Raw genomic sequence first — 20,280 nt, forward strand, 5'->3', positions numbered from 1 at the left:
GCGAACTCTAAGTGCAAGGGTCCGGGGGTCTGGTTGCGGCTGTTGGCGAGGTGCGGGCGTCTGGGGGACGCAACAAGCCCACCGGCCACCATCATCACCCCGTTATGGAGACCTCAGCGCACAAGCAGCAGCAGCCTGAGGCGGCCAAGATCAGAAACCTGCCCTGGTAGGAGGGGGCCCGGCTGCTGCGGGGAAGGGAATCGGCCGCGCGCGGAGGCCGTGGCCCGAGTGAACAAGTGGGCAGTCCCCAGCCCTACCTCGCCCCGCCGTCCCCGGACTTGAGGCCGGTGTGGAGCCACAGAAGTTCACCTCCCCTCAACTCCCCTGTCCCGCTCCATTCTATTTATAACTGGCTAGGTCTCCCTTCACCCGCAACCCTGGGCCGCCTTTCCTGTTGCGGAAGAGGAAAACGGCTTCCCCACCTGGGTGACAACACGGGTTCGATCCCATGTCTTCTGACATTGCCTTGGCCTCTGTGGCAGAATATTCTCTCTTGCCAAAATAGTCTCTTCTCTCGATGTGATTACTGGTCACATTCTAAGCTAGAATAATGATGATGATGAGAATAGCACTTCCTAGTTAACTTTCATTTCAGTGACTTTGTTACACGCACCCAGTTAGATGTTGGAATTTTGCAAAGACCCTAGGAAGAAGGTACTGTTATTCCAGCTTTACCGAAAGGTTAAATGACTTGCTTAAGGTCTAGAGTTGGAAAATAGGTTTGGATTTGAACCCAGGTGGTCCAGATTCAGAGCTTGCACTCTTAGCCAGTCTGCTTCCACAACTATATCTTAGTGTTGTTTTCAGGACTAATGGGATTTGGCTTGATTTTGGAAAACTCTTGTTTCTTTTCAAAAGTTTTCAAGATAATGAGTTCAGTTTGTTGTTACTATAGTGGAAATACATAATATAAAATTTACAGTTGTAATCATTTTAAAGTGTACGGTTCCCTGGCATTAAGTACATTCAGAATGTTGTGTGATCATTCACTATCTAGTTGCAAAATTTTTCATATACCTCAAATGGAAACAATATACCCATTGGCAGTCACTCCCCATTCCCCTCTCCCTCAGCTCCTGCCAACCACTAATCTTGAATCATACAATATGTAGACTTTTGTGACTGGCTTCTTAGATCAGCAATTCATGTCCTTTTATTGCCAATAACATTCCACTGTATGGATATACCACCATTTATTGATCCATTCATCTGTTAATTTATATTTGGATACAGGTTCAATTTTGGATTAACTTTAGGTGCCCATCCAGGTTGAGATTATAGGCAGATAGCTGGAAAGGTGAAATGAGAGCAGTTTTTCAGCATTATTGACATTTTTAACCAGATATGAGGGGGGCGTGGCCACGGGGGTTAGCCTGTGCATTTCATAATGTTTAATAACTTCCCTGATGACTATCCACTAGATGCCAATAGCACCTTCCACCCAGTTTTGACAGGGTAAAAGTCTGTAGATATTATCAAGAGTTCACTGGAGGACAAAATTGCCCCGATTGAGAACCACTGGGTTACAGGTTTTTGTATCTCTCTCTTCTTTCAGTTAGGATATGTATGAAAGGATTCTTCTGCACATAAAAAAATATTCTTGCCTTTATATATGTTGTAATGCATGCTACATTGTATTTTAGGGTTGAAAAATACCGGCCACAGACACTGGATGATCTCATTTCTCATCAGGACATCTTGAGTACTAGTAAGTATATATGTGTCAGTGGCTGGTATCCTAGTTGAAGGACCTGTATATATTTCTTAGGGATGTTGTCTCTGCTGTAATAACTTTAAAGAATCTTTATTAAGCTTTTGGGGATGTGGTTTTGACAGCTGCGTCCCTCAGATTTTTCATTCCTGCATGTGCCCTGGATTTGAACATAGAGTTGAAGTGGATTCAGCCCAACTCTGGCCCGCAGTGAATGAGGTGACTCTGAGACTGATAGCATCTCTCTTTTTCCCCCCATCTTCAGTTCAAAAGTTTATCAGTGAGGACCGCCTGCCGCACCTCCTTCTGTATGGTCCTCCAGGAACAGGAAAGACATCCACCATCCTGGCCTGTGCTAAACAGCTGTACAAAGATAAGGAATTTGGCTCCATGGTCTTGGAGGTAAGTGAGAGGATTACCCTTAACTTTCAATGGACTCTGGTCTCTTATTTTTAGTCCTGCTAGTTTTGTTTTCCTTTACAACTTAGTTGCCCTGTTGGTGGTTGGGAAAGAAGTAGATACACAATATTTCAATTCAGTTCAGTTCAGTTCAGTTCAGTCGCTCAGTCGTGTCCGACTCTTTGCGACCCCATGAAGCGCAGCACGGCAGGCCTTCCTGTCCATACCAACTCTGAGTCCACCCAAACCCATGTACATCGACTTGGTGATGCCATCCAACCATCTCATCCGCTGTCGTCCCCTTCTCCTCCTGCCCTCAATCTTTCCCAGCAGCAGGTTGTTTTCAAATGAGTCAGCTCTTCACATCAGGTGGCCAAAGTATTGGAGTTTAAGCTTCAACATCAGTCCTTCCAATGAACACCCAGGACTGATCTCCTTTAGGATGGACTGGTTGGGATCTCCTTGCAGTCCAAGGGACTCTCAAGAGTCTTCTCCAACACCACAGTTCAAAAGCATCAATTCTTTGGCACTCAGCTTTCTTTATAGTCCAGCTCTCACATCCATACATGACCACTGGAAAAACCATAGCCTTGACTAGACGGGACTTTGTTGGCAAAGTAATGTCTCTGATTTTTAATATGCTATCTAGGTTAGTCATAACTTTCCTTCCAAGGAGTAAGCGTCTTTTAATTTCATGGCTGCAGTCACCATCTGCAGTGATTTTGGAGCCCAAAAAAATAAAGTCAGCCACTGTTTCCACTGTTTCCCCATCTATCTGCCATGAAGTGATGGGACCGGATGCCATGATCTTAGTTTTCTGAATGTTGAGCTTTAAGCCAACTTTTTCACCCTCCTCTTTCACTTTCATCAAGAGGCTCTTTAGTTCCTCTTCACTTTCTGCCATAAGGGTGGTGTCATCTGCATATCTGAGGTTATTGATATTTCTCTCAGCAATCTTGATTCCAGCTTGGGCTTCATCCAGTCCAGCGTTTCTCATGATGTACTCCGCATATAAGTTAAATAAGCAGGGTGACAATATACAGCCTTGACATACTCCTTTTCCTATTTGGAACCAGTCTGTTGTTCCATGTCCAGTTCTAACTGTTGCTTCCTGACCTGCATACAGGTTTTTCAAGAGGCAGGTTAGGTGGTCTGGTATTCCCATCTCTTTCAGAATTTTCCACGATTTATTGTGATCCACACAGTCAAAGGCTTTGGCATAGTCAATGAAGCAGAAATAGGTGTTTTTCTGGAACTCTCTTGCTTTTTTGATGATCCAGCGGATGTTGGCAATTTGATCTCTGGTTCCTCTGCCTTTTCTAAAACCAGCTTGAACATCTGGAAGTTCATGGTTCACGTATTGCTGAAGCCTGGCTCGGAGAATTTTAAGCATTACTTTACTAGCATGTGAGATGAGTGCTATTGTGCGATAGTTTGAGCATTCTTTGGCATTGCCTTTCTTTGGGATTGGAATGAAAACTGACCTTTTCCAGTCCTGTGGCCACTGCTGAGTTTTCCAGATTTACTGGCATATTGAGTGCAGCACTTTCACAGAGTCATCTTTCAGGATTTGAAATAACTCAACTGGAATTCCATCACCTCCACTAGCTTTGTTCGTAGTGATGCTTCCTAAGGCCCACTTGACTTCACATTCCAGGATGTCTGGCTCTAGGTGAGTGATCACACCATCGTGATTGTCTGGGTCATGAAGAACTTTTTTGTACAATTCTTCTGTGTATTCTTGCCACCTCTTCTTAATATCTTCTGCTTCTGTTAGGTCCCTACCATTTCTATCCTTTATTGGGCCCATCTTTGCATGAAATGTTCCCTTGGTATCTCTAATTTTCTTGAAAAGATCTCTAGTCTTTCCCATTCTATTGTTTTCCTCCATTTCTTTGCATTGATCGCTGAGGAGGGCTTTCTTGTCTCAGCTTGCTATTCTTTGGAACTCTGCACTCAAATGGGAATATCTTTCCTTTTCTCTTTTGCTTTTCGCTTCCTGTCTTTTCACAGCTATTTGTAAGGCCTCCTCAGACAGCCATTTTCCTTTTTGGTATTTCTTTTTCTTGGGGATGGTCTTGATTCCTGTCTCCTGTACAATGTCAACAAACCTCCATCCATAGTTCATCAGGCATTCTGTCTATCAGATCTAGTCCTTTAAATCTATTTCTCACTTCTACTGTATAGTCATAAGGGATTTGATTTAGGTCATACCTGAGTGGTCTAGTGGTTTTCTCAACTTTCTTCAATTTCAGTCTGAATTTGGTAATAAGGAATTCATGATCTGATCCACAATCAGCTCCCGGTCTTGTTTTTGCTGACTGTATAGAGCTTCTCCATCTTTGGCTGCAAAGAATATAATCAATCTGATTTCAGTGTCGACCATCTGGTGATGTCCATGTGTAGAGTCTTCTCTTGTGTTGTTGGAAGATGGTGTTTGCTATGACCAGTGCGTCCTCTTGGCAGAACTCTATTAGCCTTTGCCCTGCTTTATTCTGTACTCCAAAGCCAAATTTGCCTGTTACTCCAGGTGTTTCTTTACTTCCTCCTTTTGCATTCCAGTCCCCTATAATGAAAAGGACATCTTTTTGGGGTATTAGTTCTAGGTCTTGTAGGTCTTCATAGAACTGTTCAGCTTCTTCAGCATTACTGGTTGGGGCATAGACTTGAATTACCGTGATATTGAATGGTTTGCCTTGGAAATGAACAGATCATTCTGTCCTTTTTGAGATTGCATCCAAGTACTGCATTTCGGACACTTTTGTTGACTATGATGGCTACTCCATTTCTTCTAAGGGATTCCTGCCCACAGTAGCAGATATAATGGTCATCTGAGTTAAATTCACCCATTCCAGTCCATCTTAGTTCACTCATTCCTAGAATGTCGATGTTCACTCTTGTCATCTCCTGTTTGACCACTTCCAATTTGCCTTGATTCATGGACCTAACATTCCAGGTTCCTATGCAATATTGCTCTTTACAGCATCCAATCTTGCTTCTATCACCAGTCCCATTCGGAACTGGGTGTTGTTTTCGCTTTGGCTCCATCCCATCATTCTTTCTGGAGTTATTTCTCTACTGATCTCCAGTAGTATATTGGGCACCTACAGACCTGGGGAGTTCATCTTTCAGTGTCCTATCTTTTTGCCTTTTCATACTGTTCATGTGGTTCTCAAGGCAAGAATACTGAAGTGGTTTGCCATTCCCTTCTCCAGTGGACCACATTCTGTCAGACCTCTCCACCATGACCTGTCTTGGGTGGCCCTACACTGCATGGCTTAGTTTCACTGAGTTAGACAAGGCTGTGGTCCATGTGATCAGATTGGCTAGTTGTCCGTGACTGTAGTTTCAGCCTGTCTGCCCCCTGATCCCCTCTCTCAGTGCCCTCCGTCTTACCAGGGTTTCTCTTACCTTCAACGCACGTTCTCTCTTCACGGCTGCTCCAACAAAGCGCAGCTGCCACCCTTTACCTCTGACTTGCGGTAGCTCCTCTGGGCCGCCGCCCCTGACCTCGGGCGCTGGGTAGCTCCTCTCAGCGGCAGCCCATCTTTGCCTGGAGATATTTGGTGTAGCTAGAGGGCAGTAGTAGGGCTAGGTGTTTTTGTTTGCTGTTGCGAACTTTTACTCAAACACTCAGTGGTCACTCGGTTGCTAGCCGTCTCCCATGTGCCCTTCTCCATGTTGCTCCACACTGTTCTTGTCCTGGAAGACTGGGCTGTGTTGACGACAAGCTCTCTTGCCCTCTGGCTCCTATTGGGTTTGGCCAGTAGGGGCCCTGGCAGGAGCTGGGGGAAGAATGATGCCCGGTCCAGCCCTGGGTCACTACAGATGGACAGTGTCCCCACCCACAGGGCACAGCACCCAGCATTCCCCAGGAGCCAGCACCACTCCCCCACCAACCCCTTAAGACTTGGGAGTGGTAATGGGCCCCAGTAGCCCGTAAGGTATTGCATAGCTCTTGTGGTTTATCCCACACCTCACGAGCACCTTTTAAAATCTCTCTTCATTTAATTCTCTTCAAACTACTGAATTTGAGTGTGCTGTTTACTGCTGGGGACATGACTGATCCACTTAGATTATGAAATTCTAAATATTATCTATTATAAGAAAAAAAATGGTTTAACTTACTTTTTTGTTATAGATCTTAGAATCTTGCTGCCACCAAGATTCTTACTTGTTCTTACTTCAGTGTATTAAAAATTTGCTAACTTCTGGGTTGCTCTGGGTTGTGGTAGCTAAAATTAGCATCATTCTGCTCCTGCCTGGGGTGCTGTTCACTGTGACCAGACCAATTAATTATTCCTCCAAAGCATGTCAGTGATTGTCCTCAAAAGGGAGAAGAAAGATAGTCATTGGCCTTTCAGAATATAGTGGAATTATCTAGTGAGCTGTGAGTTTCAAATATAATTGCAATCTTTTTTTTTTAATGATATCTCTTTATCTGTCCTTAGACCTAGAGACCTAGCTTGCTGAGCAGGACTGATAAAAAGACACATTAATTCATAGCACACTAATATGTTTTCTATTTATTCTGGCTTCTCTCTTTCACATTTAGCTGAATGCTTCAGATGACCGAGGAATAGATATCGTTCGGGGACCAATCCTGAGCTTTGCTAGCACAAGGACAATATTTAAGTAAGAATTCTTTGCATGATTTCTCTCCCTAAAGATTTTGATCAGTGAGTTGAGTTTTTTAAATCCTCTCCTTTGCCAGTTTATAAAAGTGTAAAAAAAAGAGGTGGAGGGGGGTGCTTTGTCAAAAGCAGCCATGAGAAAGAGATCAAGTACAGGAATGGTGGTAAGAAATACTAAAATGAAAATATTATCTAAATCTATTTGCAAGTACTTTGGGGAAGCATTAGTTTCATTTTATTAGTTAACAGAGAACAGATTCCATCATAAGACTGGGTGAGCTAGTTTGAATTTAAAGAAAAATGAATTGAGATCAGGGTGGATAACTAGGATGGTGGTGAAAAAAGAGAGGAAAAGACAGGCAGAAGTAAAGGTGGTGGGGGAAAAGCAGCACTAGGATAATAGAATTCTGGGTGGAAGAAAGATGCAGGTGCCAGAGGACAGAATCTGACACAGAAGTTAGACCTCTGTTCCCTTTAAGAGTTGAAGGAGCAGTGGGGTATTTGCTCTGTGTGACCACAAATATTGCTTTGGTCAGAGTTCTAGGAAAAATGAACTTTATGAGCCAGGGCCCAATGGCACAAATGTGAAGGTGTAGGTTTGTGCCTGGAAGTCACAGTGAGATTGAAGAAGCTTTTAGACAGTACCCCTTGTCTTCCTAGGAAAGGCTTTAAACTAGTGATCTTGGATGAGGCCGATGCCATGACTCAGGACGCCCAGAACGCCCTGCGGAGAGGTAAGGAGTATGGCCATGTACAGTGTGTTGGTGAGGACAGCTCTAGAGGAGAATTAGCATCTTTGGACATGAGATAGGACATGGCTTCCTTTCAGTTTTCATTCATCTTCTGACCCAAAGAAATCTCTGTATGCCTTCCACTGCATATCCCACCTGATGATCTAGACAAAAATCTCTGCACTGGGGTATTACCTCTTTTAGTAACTTAAAGACATAAACGTTTTGGGGACTCTTAGGTAATGACCAGACACTGGTGTTTTATCCTCCTTTTCCCCTGGGTTCAGTTTCAGGGTTGGGAATTTGTACTGATGGATGGCAGCGGGTAGGAAGTTGTTCATTCCTAAACTGCTAGATAGGCCTTTCTGCTATTGGTACCCTTAGATACAAAGGAGCCAGGAAAATAATACTAGAAATTTAGTTGCATCAGAAAGCTGACATGACTTCACTTCTTGCCAGGAGAATGATTTGGCTGGGAAGGGAGAGTACACTGTAGTTTGTCAGTCTTAAGGGGCCTGGTGCAGTTAGTTCCTTTGCAAGGACATTCTTAATCTCTCTCATTAAGATTCGGCAGTGAACAGCTAGGAGAGAAATCTTTAAGAATTTTAGGGAGGAATAGGTTGCAGCCCATGTTTAAGGAGGAGGAGAACAGAATATCTTCTGGTCCTAGAGGTGTTGGCAGCCTTTCTTCAGCATCTTGTTCTGTTGAGTCAGTCTGGGCAGATCCCAGCGTGAGAATGTTGGTACAGAATGAAACTGGTGTCTTAGGCATCTCTGAATTCAGGCTAATGCTCTCACGAATGCTCTGAGAGTTTGAGACAAAGTCCGTTGCAAAGTCTTCAAAAAGCCATCCTCCTCCCCTGCACAGTAAAAGTTGGGGCATCATCCATCTGCCAAGTAGAATTTTATGCAAAAGGGAAGGAACACTGGATTTCACATCTTAATGGAGTAGAATGGCACGAGTGCCAGAATCATGGCCAATCATGGAAAAGGAAGCGTTCTGTACAGTCCTGTTCATCAGCTCAGGAAAGAATGGCTGGTCTCCAGGGACATCCTCTTTCACTACCATAGCATCTCCACTTGTCTGCATTCTTGTTTTCTGTACCTTTCACATGACCCTAGACAAGTGCAGGGTTTCTGGGTCCCTTGAAGAATCAGAATGGAAGTGAGGTGGTTTTCTTTTCCCTTGCTAGTGATTGAGAAGTTTACTGAAAACACCCGATTTTGCCTCATCTGTAACTACCTGTCAAAGATCATCCCCGCCTTGCAGTCTCGGTGTACAAGATTCCGATTCGGACCATTGACTCCCGAACTCATGGTTCCTCGCCTGGAACACGTCGTAGAAGAAGAGAAGTATGTTGAAAAGCAGGGAAGAAGGGTGGGCCTTGGAGACTGGGTGTTGGGTAGGAAGACTGGCTGGTGTGTTTCAAGGTGATACCGTTTGTAGACAATTCAGGAAACCTGGCACAGGTTAAGCCTCCCTGTCTGTTGGCTGCCCTGGCATCTCACCGACATTCTTCATGAAAGTCATTTGGTTCTTCACTGGATTCCATCCTTCTTCCCTGGAAGCTGTCCCACTTTCTTCCTACTCTTCTTTTGTTGTTGGGAAGTGCACATTGCCAACTCGCTTCTGCTAAGATGCCTCTTGCCTTTCTTGACTAGAAGGGAGGGTCCTGAGTCATCACATTCTGTGTAATCAGATGCCAAGCAAGTAACCAGCCCGAGCCACTGCTGGTGTTGACAGGTGCCTTGGCTCTGCAATTGCGGATCTCACCAGGGCCCTCTCCTCCCAGAGAACCGATTTCAAAGCTACCTGTGCAACAGAGCAGCACTCAATCCCAGGAAGAGTCCTTCTGGACTTGGACTGGACTGTGACTCAACCTGAGGCCAATGTCCCCAAAAGCCAGTGAATTCTGGAGCCTGTAGATCAGGCGAGTATTGTTAACGCCATCCTTCCCTTTTCTTTCTTTCATTGTTTAAATGCCTCGATCATCCCAGGCCATCTTGTTCCCTCCGTAAGCACTTGTGCTCTCAGGACCTCTGAATCCCTTCTGCCTGTTTCCTTTCAGAGTTGATATAAGTGAAGATGGGATGAAAGCGCTCATAACTCTTTCCAGTGGAGACATGCGAAGGGCTCTGAATATCTTACAGGTATGGCACCACTCCAAGCAGATCTCTAGTTGCTTTGGAATAGTTTTCCAAGAAAGACATAAGCAACAGTACAACAGAACTGGTAAAAACTTGATCTTGTTATATATTAAAGATGTACCCCCATCCTTGTGTTTCAATTAATTGAAAGAATAATTTGTTGCAAACAAGGGAGAGATCGGGAAAGACTCTGCAGCAGTAACATAGCTGACAAGCGGCGGCATCCTCCAGACATGGCCAGATCTTAGCAGTGTTAAGAAGTACAGGGTTTGGCCTGTCCGGTACCTCTCCATCCCCACATTGCTGCCTCCGCAGTTGCCTCCTGATCTGCCTGCAGCAGCCATGGTGATTCTCCCCCTCTGTCTGCACAGAGCACCAACATGGCATTTGGGAAGGTCACAGAAGAGACCGTCTACACCTGCACAGGGCACCCACTCAAGTCAGACATCGCCAACATTCTGGACTGGATGTTGAATCAAGACTTCACCACGGCCTACAGGAATATCCTTTCTCTTGCCTTACAGTCGGTGCATTAAGTGCCCAGGGTCTGAACATGGAACTCATTTCAGCTCATGATGGAGCACAGTGTCTGTGGGCGGGATGAGCGCTTGTCTTTAATGCCACAGAGTTCTTCCTGAAGGGCCCTGACCTGGGTGTGGCTTGCAGCCACTCCACTCACAGATGGGAGGGAAGCACTTAGACCTTGGGTGGAAGATGCAGTCATTTTCAAGATGTCAGTGTTACTCTTGTTTTCCTGTAAAATTAAGAGCTAGGTGGTGATGTAAAGCCTTTTGGGGAAAGCATTTGGTTCTATTCTCTACTAGACAGATACAACTGTTATCTTTCAGAAAACCCTTATTGGATGGAGATGAAAACACAGAAAAATAAGAATTTGGGTCCAATATATGCCACTTCAGATGGAAAGCAACAGCTGTGTTGGGGTGAAAAGCCTTGCTTTCAAAAGTCAGTCTCTACGGTGTTTGTCCTGGAACTTGGTCCCTTTGCCTTAACTGCTCCTGTATAGATATCATGGAGTTGAAAACTCTCAAGGGGTTGGCGTTACATGACATCCTGACGGAGATACACCTGTTCGTGCACAGAGGTAACTCACGTTCCTCCCTGGTTCAGAAGCTGTGTATAAGGCACCATGCTTTGGGGTTGGGGGTGGTTGGAGAGGGAACCTGAAGCTCTACTGTCCACTTTGGAAACAAAGAAACAGGAATGAAGAGGTGTAAACCCAGTCCCTCATTTTTTGTTTTATCTTGCTATTTAAAACCTTGTTTCAAAAATACTCTTTTGACCTCTAGAATGAATGCTGGGGGGAAAGAAGAAGAGAAATTCCTGAAAGGCTAACTTATTTCCTCCAAGGGTTTGTATTTTAAAGCAATAAGTAGGATATCGTAATTCGTATTTCTAAAAGGGTATTTTCCCCAAAAGGAGAGAGGGAGAAGGAAGATCTAGCTTCACGTCAGCCAGAGTGGTCTCACCTAAACCACCTTAAGTTCCCCACTTGGTCGTATGTTCTGTACAGAGAACTGCTTCTCAACCCTGGCCCGCATACAACCCAACCCAGGCCAATCCAGTTAGCCCTTTGAGGGAGAACCAGACACTTGGGTCTTCGAGCTCTGAGTGGTCTGCTGCGTAGCCTCATGGAGAAGCTCCTCCCTGACCTGCAGTCACCTGCAGAGAGTCTGGTCCATGAACACTGGTTCTGCCAGTTCCTTTCCAGGCCGCTGGCTGGTGTGTGAAATTGTGCCCAAGAACATGGTTGGCTCAGGCCCAGCTCTGCACTTTGTGGACACTGAGAACGAATTGACCTTTAAAAATCAATCATTTTTAAAACGGGGATAGCAAGTGAGAATTCAGCTTTGACGGTAACTTACAGAGTGACCTAGTGGCTGAAACAACATTGTGGACAGCTCTTCCACCTTCTTATGATCACTCTGGAACCTGCTCATTTTTCTTTTTAGCTACCCTACAAAGACTCAAAGAATAAAAACTTTGAAAACCTATACACTTTGTACTTCCCAGAAGCATGGTGTCTTAAGATCTGTAGCATCAAGAGATTAGTCTTATCTGATGTGGAAACTCATACTTGTCTTCTGTGATGTTTTTAACAGTAGATAATGACAGACCCCACTCATTTGATTTTTTCTCCCAGTTGACTTTCCATCTTCAGTTCGAATACATTTATTGACAAAACTGGCAGACATTGAGTGAGTATTTATTTCCCAGTTTTGTTTTCCTGCTTTCCCCTTGTTCTGAGCTTTTTGTTTCTACTTGTTTAATATCAACGGTTTGGTCTAAATCATTCATACATAGTGGAGTCTAGTTTTGGGTGGGATTACTGAACAAAGTGGGAAGGGCACGAGCTGCTTTTTTAAAGCACAGGGATTAAACAAGTCCAGGTACAGCTCAGTTACATATTTGAGATAAAGGCCTCTCCTTCGATCTCAGAGGCCGGGTCCACCCTTGTTCTCCATGTGCTCTTGTTATTTGGGAGGCCTGCTTTAGTTCAAACATCTAGGTTGTTTGGGGACGGCCAGCTATCCAGCTGTTATTAAGGCATTTTGGCATACAAAAGCATATTGCAGGGAAAGTAAACATAAGCTCAATTTTCCACTTTGGCTGCTTCAGTAAACACAGTTATTAGCCCCCAGTGAAGCTGGCAGCTCTCATTTTAGTAGACAAAAAGCACTGGGTTCAAAATAGACATCCACATCAGCCAACTCCAATTCACCATCACTGGCTTTCAAACGTACCAATTAGGTCACTTCTTATTGCTACACTGTGAATTGCACGATTTTACTTTCAGTAGCTGGGCACTTGAAAAGGTTGCAAGATAAATACCAGTGTCTTGCTTTATTGACTAGACCGCAGAACCACAGGTATGGCAAACCAAACTTCCCAGTGAATTAGGAGAAAGGAAACTTAATTAAAATCCCTCAATGCATTTTGTAGATGAAGAAATAATCCCTAGTCACATGCATTTTGCATATTCACATAGAGCTTGAACAAAGTTAAGTTCAGATCACGGCTACTGGTAACAATTTTTTAAAAAATTTTTCCTCTGTAGTCTAAATCAGATTTATGAATGAGAATTTGAGGCAGCAAAGAAAATGTCAGAGAACACAGAAGATTGCTGCCTGCGATGAATTTCCCTTCCCTCCTTCCTGTCCTGCAGCCGACTTTGGGTCTGATTGCTACTGTTCTCTGGTCAAAAGGCAGCTGTCGTGCTATTCGCTCTCCTTACTTTTTCTTTTAGGTACAGACTTTCTGTTGGCACCAGTGAGAAGATTCAGCTGAGTTCCCTCATTGCCGCTTTTCAAGTCACCAGAGACCTGATTGTCACTGAGGCCTAGATGCCAGGGACCACATGCTGCCAACTAACTCTCAGGCCCAGCAGTGACAGGAGAGCAGGGGACTCGGTCACAAATGAACTGCTGCCTGGGCTGGGGCACAAAGCCACAGTCATCCCCAACCGTGTAAAATTGTTCCAGGCATGGATGGGCAGACATTTAAAAAGTACTGTGTTTGTGGCTGTTTGGAGCAGGGCTGTACAAAGCGGTTTTAATGTCCAGCTCTCTTACTGCACCACGCGTTATGTGTCTTATAAGGGAACAAAGCAAAACCCATTTTTATCCCTAAGGCTTTTACCCTTCAGTTGCTTGGATGATAGGAAATTGGCCTACCCCATTTGGAACATCAGGCTTTCAAATCTAATATGGCCCAAGTATCTTCAACACAAGGTAAAAAGAACATCACCAAAGTCATGTTTGTAAATCTAATCTGTGGTATACTTTAAATAGGTGTTAATGGGTTTCTGGCCCAAGCCATTATGCTTTTATAAAATGAACTCAATTTTCTTCCTTTAAAATCTGGCCTTTTTATTTCTGAAGTAGAATTGCTTGCCGGTTCCTAACTGTAGTGTGGACAGGAGAGAAAACGTTCATTTGAAATGATGCCATTGGGGCCAGAGATCATCCAACACTGACTTGTTTAACCCAGGGCACAAGAGATGAAGCCTGACTAAGCCTGCAAGTGCTGAAAGGATTGGAACTCTTCATATTTAAATAGAAGACAGTTTATCTGCAAGCATTTGTGCTACATCTGTGACAGGGTTCTGCACAGTAAAAATAAAGCAGCTTACTTACTGTTTAAGTGACTCCTCTTTCCTTAGCCAGCTATACAGAGGCTGCCTTGTTCAACTTGCATTTATATGAAAAAGCCGCCTCCGTCCCTGATTATCACAGAATTAACTTTCTTTGGAGGCTGTTCTTTATAAAGGTGTCTAATTCTTACTGTCAAAAGGGAGAAGTTGGTTACACCCATCATTCAGCTGGGCCTTTTCTGAAGCTAATGGCCTGGGGGTGGGGGTGGGAGTGGGGGATTGTCTCAAGAAAGCTGCCCAAGGCCTCTCAGACTACACTGAATATATTTCAAGATGAACATGAAATCTAAATGTTGCCCAATCTATTCCCAGCTGCCTTGTACTCACTTGTTTTAAAAGGTGATTTTTTTTTTCCTTAATGGAAAAAATGAAGCAGCAAGCCAAAAGCTTTATACCTTTTTTCCTTCAATGAAAGCCTCTCATCTTGAAAACAAATGTTTTTCTTTCAGCAACAAAAGCAGCAGAGGAGAGGCTCCTCTACCTTTTCAGCACGTTTTTTCGTAATACACAGGCCTCCACAAAGCACCTAGTAAGAAAGCCAAAGGATAAGATGTTGCATTTCTTTTAAAATAATTTAAAATATATTAAATTTTCCAAAGGCAGATTTTGTTTGAATGAGGTGTCTTGATTAGATAACTATACACCACTGAAGAACAGTACTTTTAAGGAGCTAGTTGTGTTTAGGGGCAGAGTTGAGACTGGCTGATGAGTCCAATGAGTTGAAGCAGTCAAGTCAGATCTCGTACAGAAGAAAATAAGCTGAAATGATGACAACACCAATTCTTCACACAATTAAGAAGAGACATCTTCACAACTGTTGGAATTGAGTACTGTGGGTTTTAGATACCATTGAGAAAGACACAGCTGTACCTTAACATCTGTTGAGGAAATACAAATAAATATGCTAACTGGCAAACAACTGACAGATAACTCAGTAGCCACTGGAACAGTCATGCAGTTGAGGAATACGTTCTGTGTAACCTGACACAAATTTGTTGCCTCTGGCACATGCACACCATTATGTTTTTAAAAAAGCAAAGCCTAGTGTCTATCAGGAGCACGGCCTCTTGAGTCACCTGGACTTGAGCTGAGTAATGCCTCTCACCAGACATCTCTATGACACCTGTCCTGCGGGCCAGAGGGGAGCAGGGGGAAGGAAAGCCCTTGCTCACATCAGAGCCGCTCTGACCAGCAGGACAGAACTTCACCAAGGCCTCTTCTGCATCTGCATCAGCGACAGACACTTAGCAGAAGCCACACTCCAGTCGAGGGAGTGGGAACTTCCCTACTGCCACAGAGGCGTGAGGCCCAGGCGCTCCTCTCAGTAAAACAACTCCTTAACTGCACTTGGAATCAAAATGACCAGAGGGCCCAGCACTGCTGTGCATTAAGTGGACTGAAGGTAAAGGTCAGGCTCCATCACTCTGTCCCTCTTCTATGACTGACACTCATGTGCCCTGGGGAAGAGACCCCGGTGGCTCCACTGGAATCTGGCTTTGCTATATTCTGTTCACAGCTTCCCCAAAAGAAATTGTATTTCAACCCAAGGCCAGATGTTTGGCCCATTATTCCACCTACTCCTTTGTTGGGAAGATTTATCCTGCTACAAAGAAAACAAGTAAGACTGGAGACTGGCTTAGAAAGTCCTGTACGTGAGGAACTCTTTCATTTTCTTGGGGATTGGCAGTGCTAGCACTTGGTATGTTGTGAGGAAACTTCGAAGGGCTTTCCGGCATAAGTGCTTCAGTGATGACAGGACCCGAGGAGCCGTCCAGAACTGGACGTGGCCATCCCTTGTCCTGAAATGAAACAAAAGACAGACCTAGGAAATGTCTTTTCACGGTGATAGTTATTAATGTTTCTACTGACTTGCACTGGCAGGAGACTGCAGAGAGTAAAATGCAACCTGGACCTTGGAAATACATGTAGAGGCTGTGGTGCTGAATAATTAAGGCTGCTGAGAGTATTACAAGAACTCTAGACACCTTTGAATCCAAAGTGCTATCTCTGGGAGTGCAGGCCTCTATAAATCATACTATGGCTTCAAATGTAATGGGGCAGAGTGCCATTTATTTAATTATAGATGTTCCTGTAAGGTGGTCTCTTCCCAAAATGGTTTCCCATATAAATTCTGCATCATCTTAATTTCTGTTTCCTTGCAGACTTGGCCTCTTAGGTAGCATCAATTGTAGATCTTTCATTACATTTAGGTTAAATATTAAAAGTGAATGATAAACTACACTGGCAGAAGTGAATATTAGAATTTTATGTAATCTCAGATTTCCTCAAAGCCTTCCTCATAGGCAAGAAAATTCTAGATGCTTTATTTCCTTAAAAAACTACATGGAATACTCAGTAGAAATCGCTACCCATCTGTTCAGCTAACAGATACATACCCTGTGGCAATAACTCCACCATGTGGAAAAAATGTGCAGCAAAGACCATTGGTCATAGGAGCAAATGCAATCGGAGTCTTCAGTTCCAGGGCCCAGATCCTGAGGAGCCTGGAGGAGATTGGGACGTGTCAGTAGGCCTGAGGTCAGAGCCTAAAGGTGGTGATACAAGTCCTTTCAAGCACTTGGCTCTGAGGCTGCGTAAAGAGGTTTCTCTTCATTACCTGTCATCTGCCACCGTGGCGAGGTACAAGCCTTCGGGGGAGAAGCACACAGATCTCAGGGAGCTGATGTGGACGTCACTGTCATCCATGGGGGGGTTGAGCTGGGTGTGGCTGAGGAGAAGGACACAGGACAGTAGCTGGGCCTGGAGTGTCGGCCACCCTCCACCCTTCAGTGTTCATCCCCAGGCAGGAGGCCAAACTGCCTCGGCCACAAAGAGGTTCCAGACATGTCTTAGACCCTGTGTGAAACACCTGGGTAAAAGACAACTGGAAACAAGTGCATTTCACAGCTCCAGTGTCTCATGGAGAGGGCTGAAGAGTTACCAACACTCCCTGTGCTCATTTCCTTATGCAAAGTAGGTCAGCCCTCACTTTAATGCCCCAGTACAAACTGAAAGTCTTTTTTAGGCTAAGATACATGATAATTATAGGACTACCTATTATTTGCTTCAGAAAACAACAGAGACAAAGGGGAAAAGTAGACCAAGTTGGTGAGAACATGAAAACTCACTTTGGAAATAACAGTTTCGATAAGAGGATCATTCTGAACCTGTTACTACAGTTATTAGTAAATGGAAAGAAAGAGTCACTGTGAGGTTTCATAACACTGAATCCAAGCAATACAGTGAGCCTCTGATCACAGGAGACTTGAAGGCACTGGGGGGTCATTTGAAAACTTCACTCACAAATACTGCTGCACACCAGTGCCTCAGAATAAGCAGGACCACGCTGTGTCCTGCACCAAGATAGGTTTCTCATTGGTCACCCCACCAGGAAGCTGAAGCAGGGGAGCCGTCCTTACTGGAGTGATCGCAGCCGCTCGCCGGTGTAGGGGTCCCACATGATCACACTGGTATCATAAGAAGCCGTGACGAGCAAGGCAGAGTCGGGGGAGAAGTCACAAGACACCACGCTGCTCTGGTGGCCCTCTAGCTTCCGGATTAACGTGTAGGAACGCATGCTCCACAGAAAGACCTGTGGGAAGAGCAGGTGCCTGGTCAGGGTGGAGACAGCACTCAGGACGTGACCAGTGAGGGGAAAGTACAGCCCTGCCTCTCCCGGCTCTACAGCCAGGGGAAGCCAAGCTTTCCACCCGCTCTTCTACGTTTCTTCCAGAGCATGTCATTCGGGCTTAAATAAAGCGACGGGTCTGAATTCTTGAGGGGCCTAAGCAAGGGACATGTTCAAGACGCTTACTTTAAGGGAGATCAATTGACCGACCTCAGGAAGGTGGCCGCCAACACAGCTCAGGGGCGGCATCTGGGTTCTGCTTCTGAGCTCTCTTAGCAAGTAGGGCAATACATGCTGAAGACCTAAGCCAATGGCTATCATGTCCTTGCACTTAAAACCAAAAACAGGGGTCAGAGGTGAATTCCAGGGCACCCAACAGAGCCATCTGACACCCCCCTTTGGTTTACAGGACCACAGAAATCTGCCCCAGAGCTACAGGTCTGACCTAGCTCATTACTTAAAACTTCTGAGAATCATTAAAAGAATAATTTTCTTCTTTCCTTTAAGAAAACTCGCACTTTCACCTAGTTTCAAACCTCAAATCAATGATTAACCTCCTGGGCTGTACCAAACAGTGGACTCTTAACTTTCCCAAGTCAGTCATAGCAACCAACAGCCCGATGCAGATACAAAACTCAAACGGTTTCCAAACTGTTCCTGGGTTTCCAGTACTTTTCTTATAATAGATAGGATTTCGGACAAAGTTCAAGAAGGTTCTGTATGTTTCATGATTTGAAATGGAAATCCTAATCAGATGGATTCAGATTAGATGATTCGAAGGAAATATGGATCCAAGTGTGGGTTGCAACTTTTAAAATCTTAAGACTCTGAGGAGGAAAGACATTTAAAAAGCACCACTTTCCCATCTTGTGAAGGCAAACGGCCCTCCAGTGATGGAGCGGGTCCGTGTCACAGTGCAAATCAGAAGGAAGGGGTGCAGGAGGGGCCTCAGCGGGCAGCGCGGCTCCCGCTGGGGCGGATCTGCAGGTGAGTTTCAAGGACACTGGCTCACTTACACTGTCACACACAGGCCTCCACATCTCGTGGAACTGAAGCAACACAGCAAAGGGCACCCCTAGTTTGAGACTCACCGACTTCTCTCCGGCCGCGGAACATAGCATGCTGCAGTCTGGTGAGATGGAGCAGCAGTAAACCCACTGCAGGTGGCCTGATAACACCTGAATCTGTTTACCTGGCAGAGAAGTGGGAGCACACGGTTAGCCAACCCCCTGTACCACAAAGCAGGAAGCCCAAAAACTAGCGGTGGTGGGCCCCATACCTGCTATATCCAGCGGTTCTCCAGCAGCCCACACTCTCTCCTTTTTATCTTTATATGGAAGATAGTTGCTTTATAATATTGTGTTGGTTTCTGCCATACATCAACATGAATCTGCCATAGGTATATATACGTCCCCTCCCTCTTGAGCCTCCCTCCCACCCCATCCCACCCGCTCTGGGTTGTCAGAGTATAGGTTTGAGCTCCCTGAGTCATACAGAAGATTCCCACTGGCTATCTCTTCTACATATGGTAGTGTGTGTGTTTCCATGCTACTCTCTCCATTCGTCCCATCCTCTCCTTCCCCCACTGTGTTCACAAGTCTGTTCTCTATGTCTGCATCTCCAATGCTGCCCTGCAAATAGGTTTTATCAGTACCATCTTTCTAGATTTGGGCTCCTTTTTAATGCAGAGACATATGACAAGACTTGTCATTTAAATGCCTGAAACCTATTAATGTGACATTACAATACCCAAGGGAAATCATTACCAATTACTTCACCAAAATCCACAAGGTCAATGGGATAAGGGCTGGCCACAGATTAGATTGGACACGTTCCTTTTATAGCAGACTATTGTTTTCAGGTCCCCCCAACCACCTGGATTACTGTGAAGCATCCTCCCAAATTTGAGACCTTCAACTCTGTCATTCATGCTCTGTAATGGTTTCCCCCGGTCACAGGACCCCACTCTCCACACCTCGCCAGGATGAACGGATGAGCAGTGGTACAGGGTCATTAGGGCCATGTGCTCTGAGGCGGGCAAACTTGGGCTTGAATCCTGGCTCCACTGTCTACTCAGCGCATTACGCTGGGACACTCATTCCATCTCTCCAGGTCTCCATTTTGGGAAAAAATCAAATGCCCATCAGCAGAGGAATGGATGGATAAAGGGTAGTATTCCATCTGTTAAGTCACATGAAATTAAGGAACTAGATTTTCCAGGGAGTATTTAATTAAAAATAAAAAAGCAAGATGCAAAAAAAATGTAAAAAATGAGATTCCATTTTTGTGAGACAATGACCCCCAAATCCATAAACAGAAACATGAGTGTCTGAATAGATTCTGTAAGTATAGAGAAAAACACGGAAGGAAACATGGAAGGCTCTTAGCATGGGTGACAGCACTACAGGGGGGATCACGGAGGAACGTAGTCGAGGGGAGGGTGAGACAGCTCAGGGGGAGAAACCCCACCAAAGGGGTAAAATGTATATGGTCATATATATGCATTTATGAGTTTATGTATATGTTTGAGTATATATTGGAAATAAATTTAAGTCAGTTATGGTTTCTTTAGCTGTAAGAGCACCTGCTCCCAGGTAGGTGTGAGTGAATCTATCAAGGTAGGGTAGCCAGGCAGGGCCAGATACCTAGAGATACAACTCTAGTCCCTTCTCTCCGTGGAAAGCCCTGGTCATCGGCCTAGGCTGTTCTGCCCACTCTCGGTCCCCTTCCCCTCCTTGCCTTAGGTGGTGGCAGGCTGCCTGTGGACACACATTATAAATGGTGCTGCCCCTGAGCAGTCCCCCCAGTCTGCAGGCCCACCTCGGACCACGCAACTACAAGCTCCACAGCAACGGGCA

General features: G+C 44.9%; 2 protein-coding genes across 13 annotated transcripts in view; one reads left to right on the top strand and one right to left on the bottom strand.

The window, feature by feature from the left end:
- RFC5 (replication factor C subunit 5) lies at positions 1 to 13,781 on the top strand. 6 transcript variants are annotated; one of them, XR_014068462.1, is made up of 12 exons: positions 1 to 166; positions 1,644 to 1,708; positions 1,977 to 2,113; positions 6,666 to 6,745; positions 7,405 to 7,478; positions 8,669 to 8,828; positions 9,545 to 9,626; positions 9,995 to 10,146; positions 10,472 to 10,725; positions 11,785 to 11,839; positions 12,889 to 13,372; positions 13,523 to 13,781. XR_014068462.1 is itself a non-coding variant. In XM_081539746.1 (11 exons), the coding sequence occupies exons 1-10, from the start codon at positions 105 to 107 to the stop codon at positions 11,818 to 11,820; spliced, it is 945 nt and encodes a 314-aa protein (XP_081395872.1). In that variant the 5' UTR covers positions 1 to 104; the 3' UTR covers positions 11,821 to 11,839; positions 12,889 to 13,781. The 6 variants fall into 6 exon arrangements, 4 of the variants coding, with proteins under 4 accessions (XP_081395872.1, XP_081395869.1, XP_081395870.1 ...); XR_014068461.1 differs by having other exon boundaries at positions 12,889 to 13,781; XM_081539746.1 differs by having other exon boundaries at positions 9,995 to 10,124; positions 10,648 to 10,725; positions 11,744 to 11,839; positions 12,889 to 13,781.
- Positions 12,459 to 20,280, bottom strand: part of WSB2 (WD repeat and SOCS box containing 2) — a 21,002-nt gene continuing 13,180 nt past the window's right edge. For all 7 annotated transcript variants that reach the window (XM_081539741.1, XM_081539740.1, XM_081539742.1 and 4 more), the window contains 5 exons: positions 18,514 to 18,614; positions 17,214 to 17,386; positions 16,412 to 16,522; positions 16,191 to 16,298; positions 12,459 to 15,593 (listed from right to left, as the gene is read on the bottom strand). In XM_081539741.1, coding sequence (XP_081395867.1) covers positions 15,431 to 15,593; positions 16,191 to 16,298; positions 16,412 to 16,522; positions 17,214 to 17,386; positions 18,514 to 18,614 — 656 coding nt within the window. In that variant the 3' untranslated portion in view covers positions 12,459 to 15,430. The remainder of the gene's footprint in view (positions 15,594 to 16,190; positions 16,299 to 16,411; positions 16,523 to 17,213; positions 17,387 to 18,513; positions 18,615 to 20,280) is intronic.

The sequence above is a fragment of the Giraffa tippelskirchi genome, chromosome 11 (assembly GCF_054371585.1).
Source record: "Giraffa tippelskirchi isolate mGirTip1 chromosome 11, T2T-mGirTip1v1.2.pri, whole genome shotgun sequence".
Taxonomy (NCBI): Eukaryota; Metazoa; Chordata; class Mammalia; order Artiodactyla; family Giraffidae; genus Giraffa; species Giraffa tippelskirchi.

Excerpts from the sequence above, each read along its gene's own strand:
- RFC5 (XM_081539743.1), top strand. The coding sequence starts at position 105 with ATGGAGACCTCAGCGCACAAGCAGCAGCAGCCTGAGGCGGCCAAGATC. Across the intron at positions 9,627-9,994 it reads GGGCTCTGAATATCTTACAG|AGCACCAACATGGCATTTGG; the intron begins GTATGGCACCAC and ends CTGTCTGCACAG. Across the intron at positions 10,726-11,784 it reads ACACCTGTTCGTGCACAGAG|TTGACTTTCCATCTTCAGTT; the intron begins GTAACTCACGTT and ends TTTTTCTCCCAG.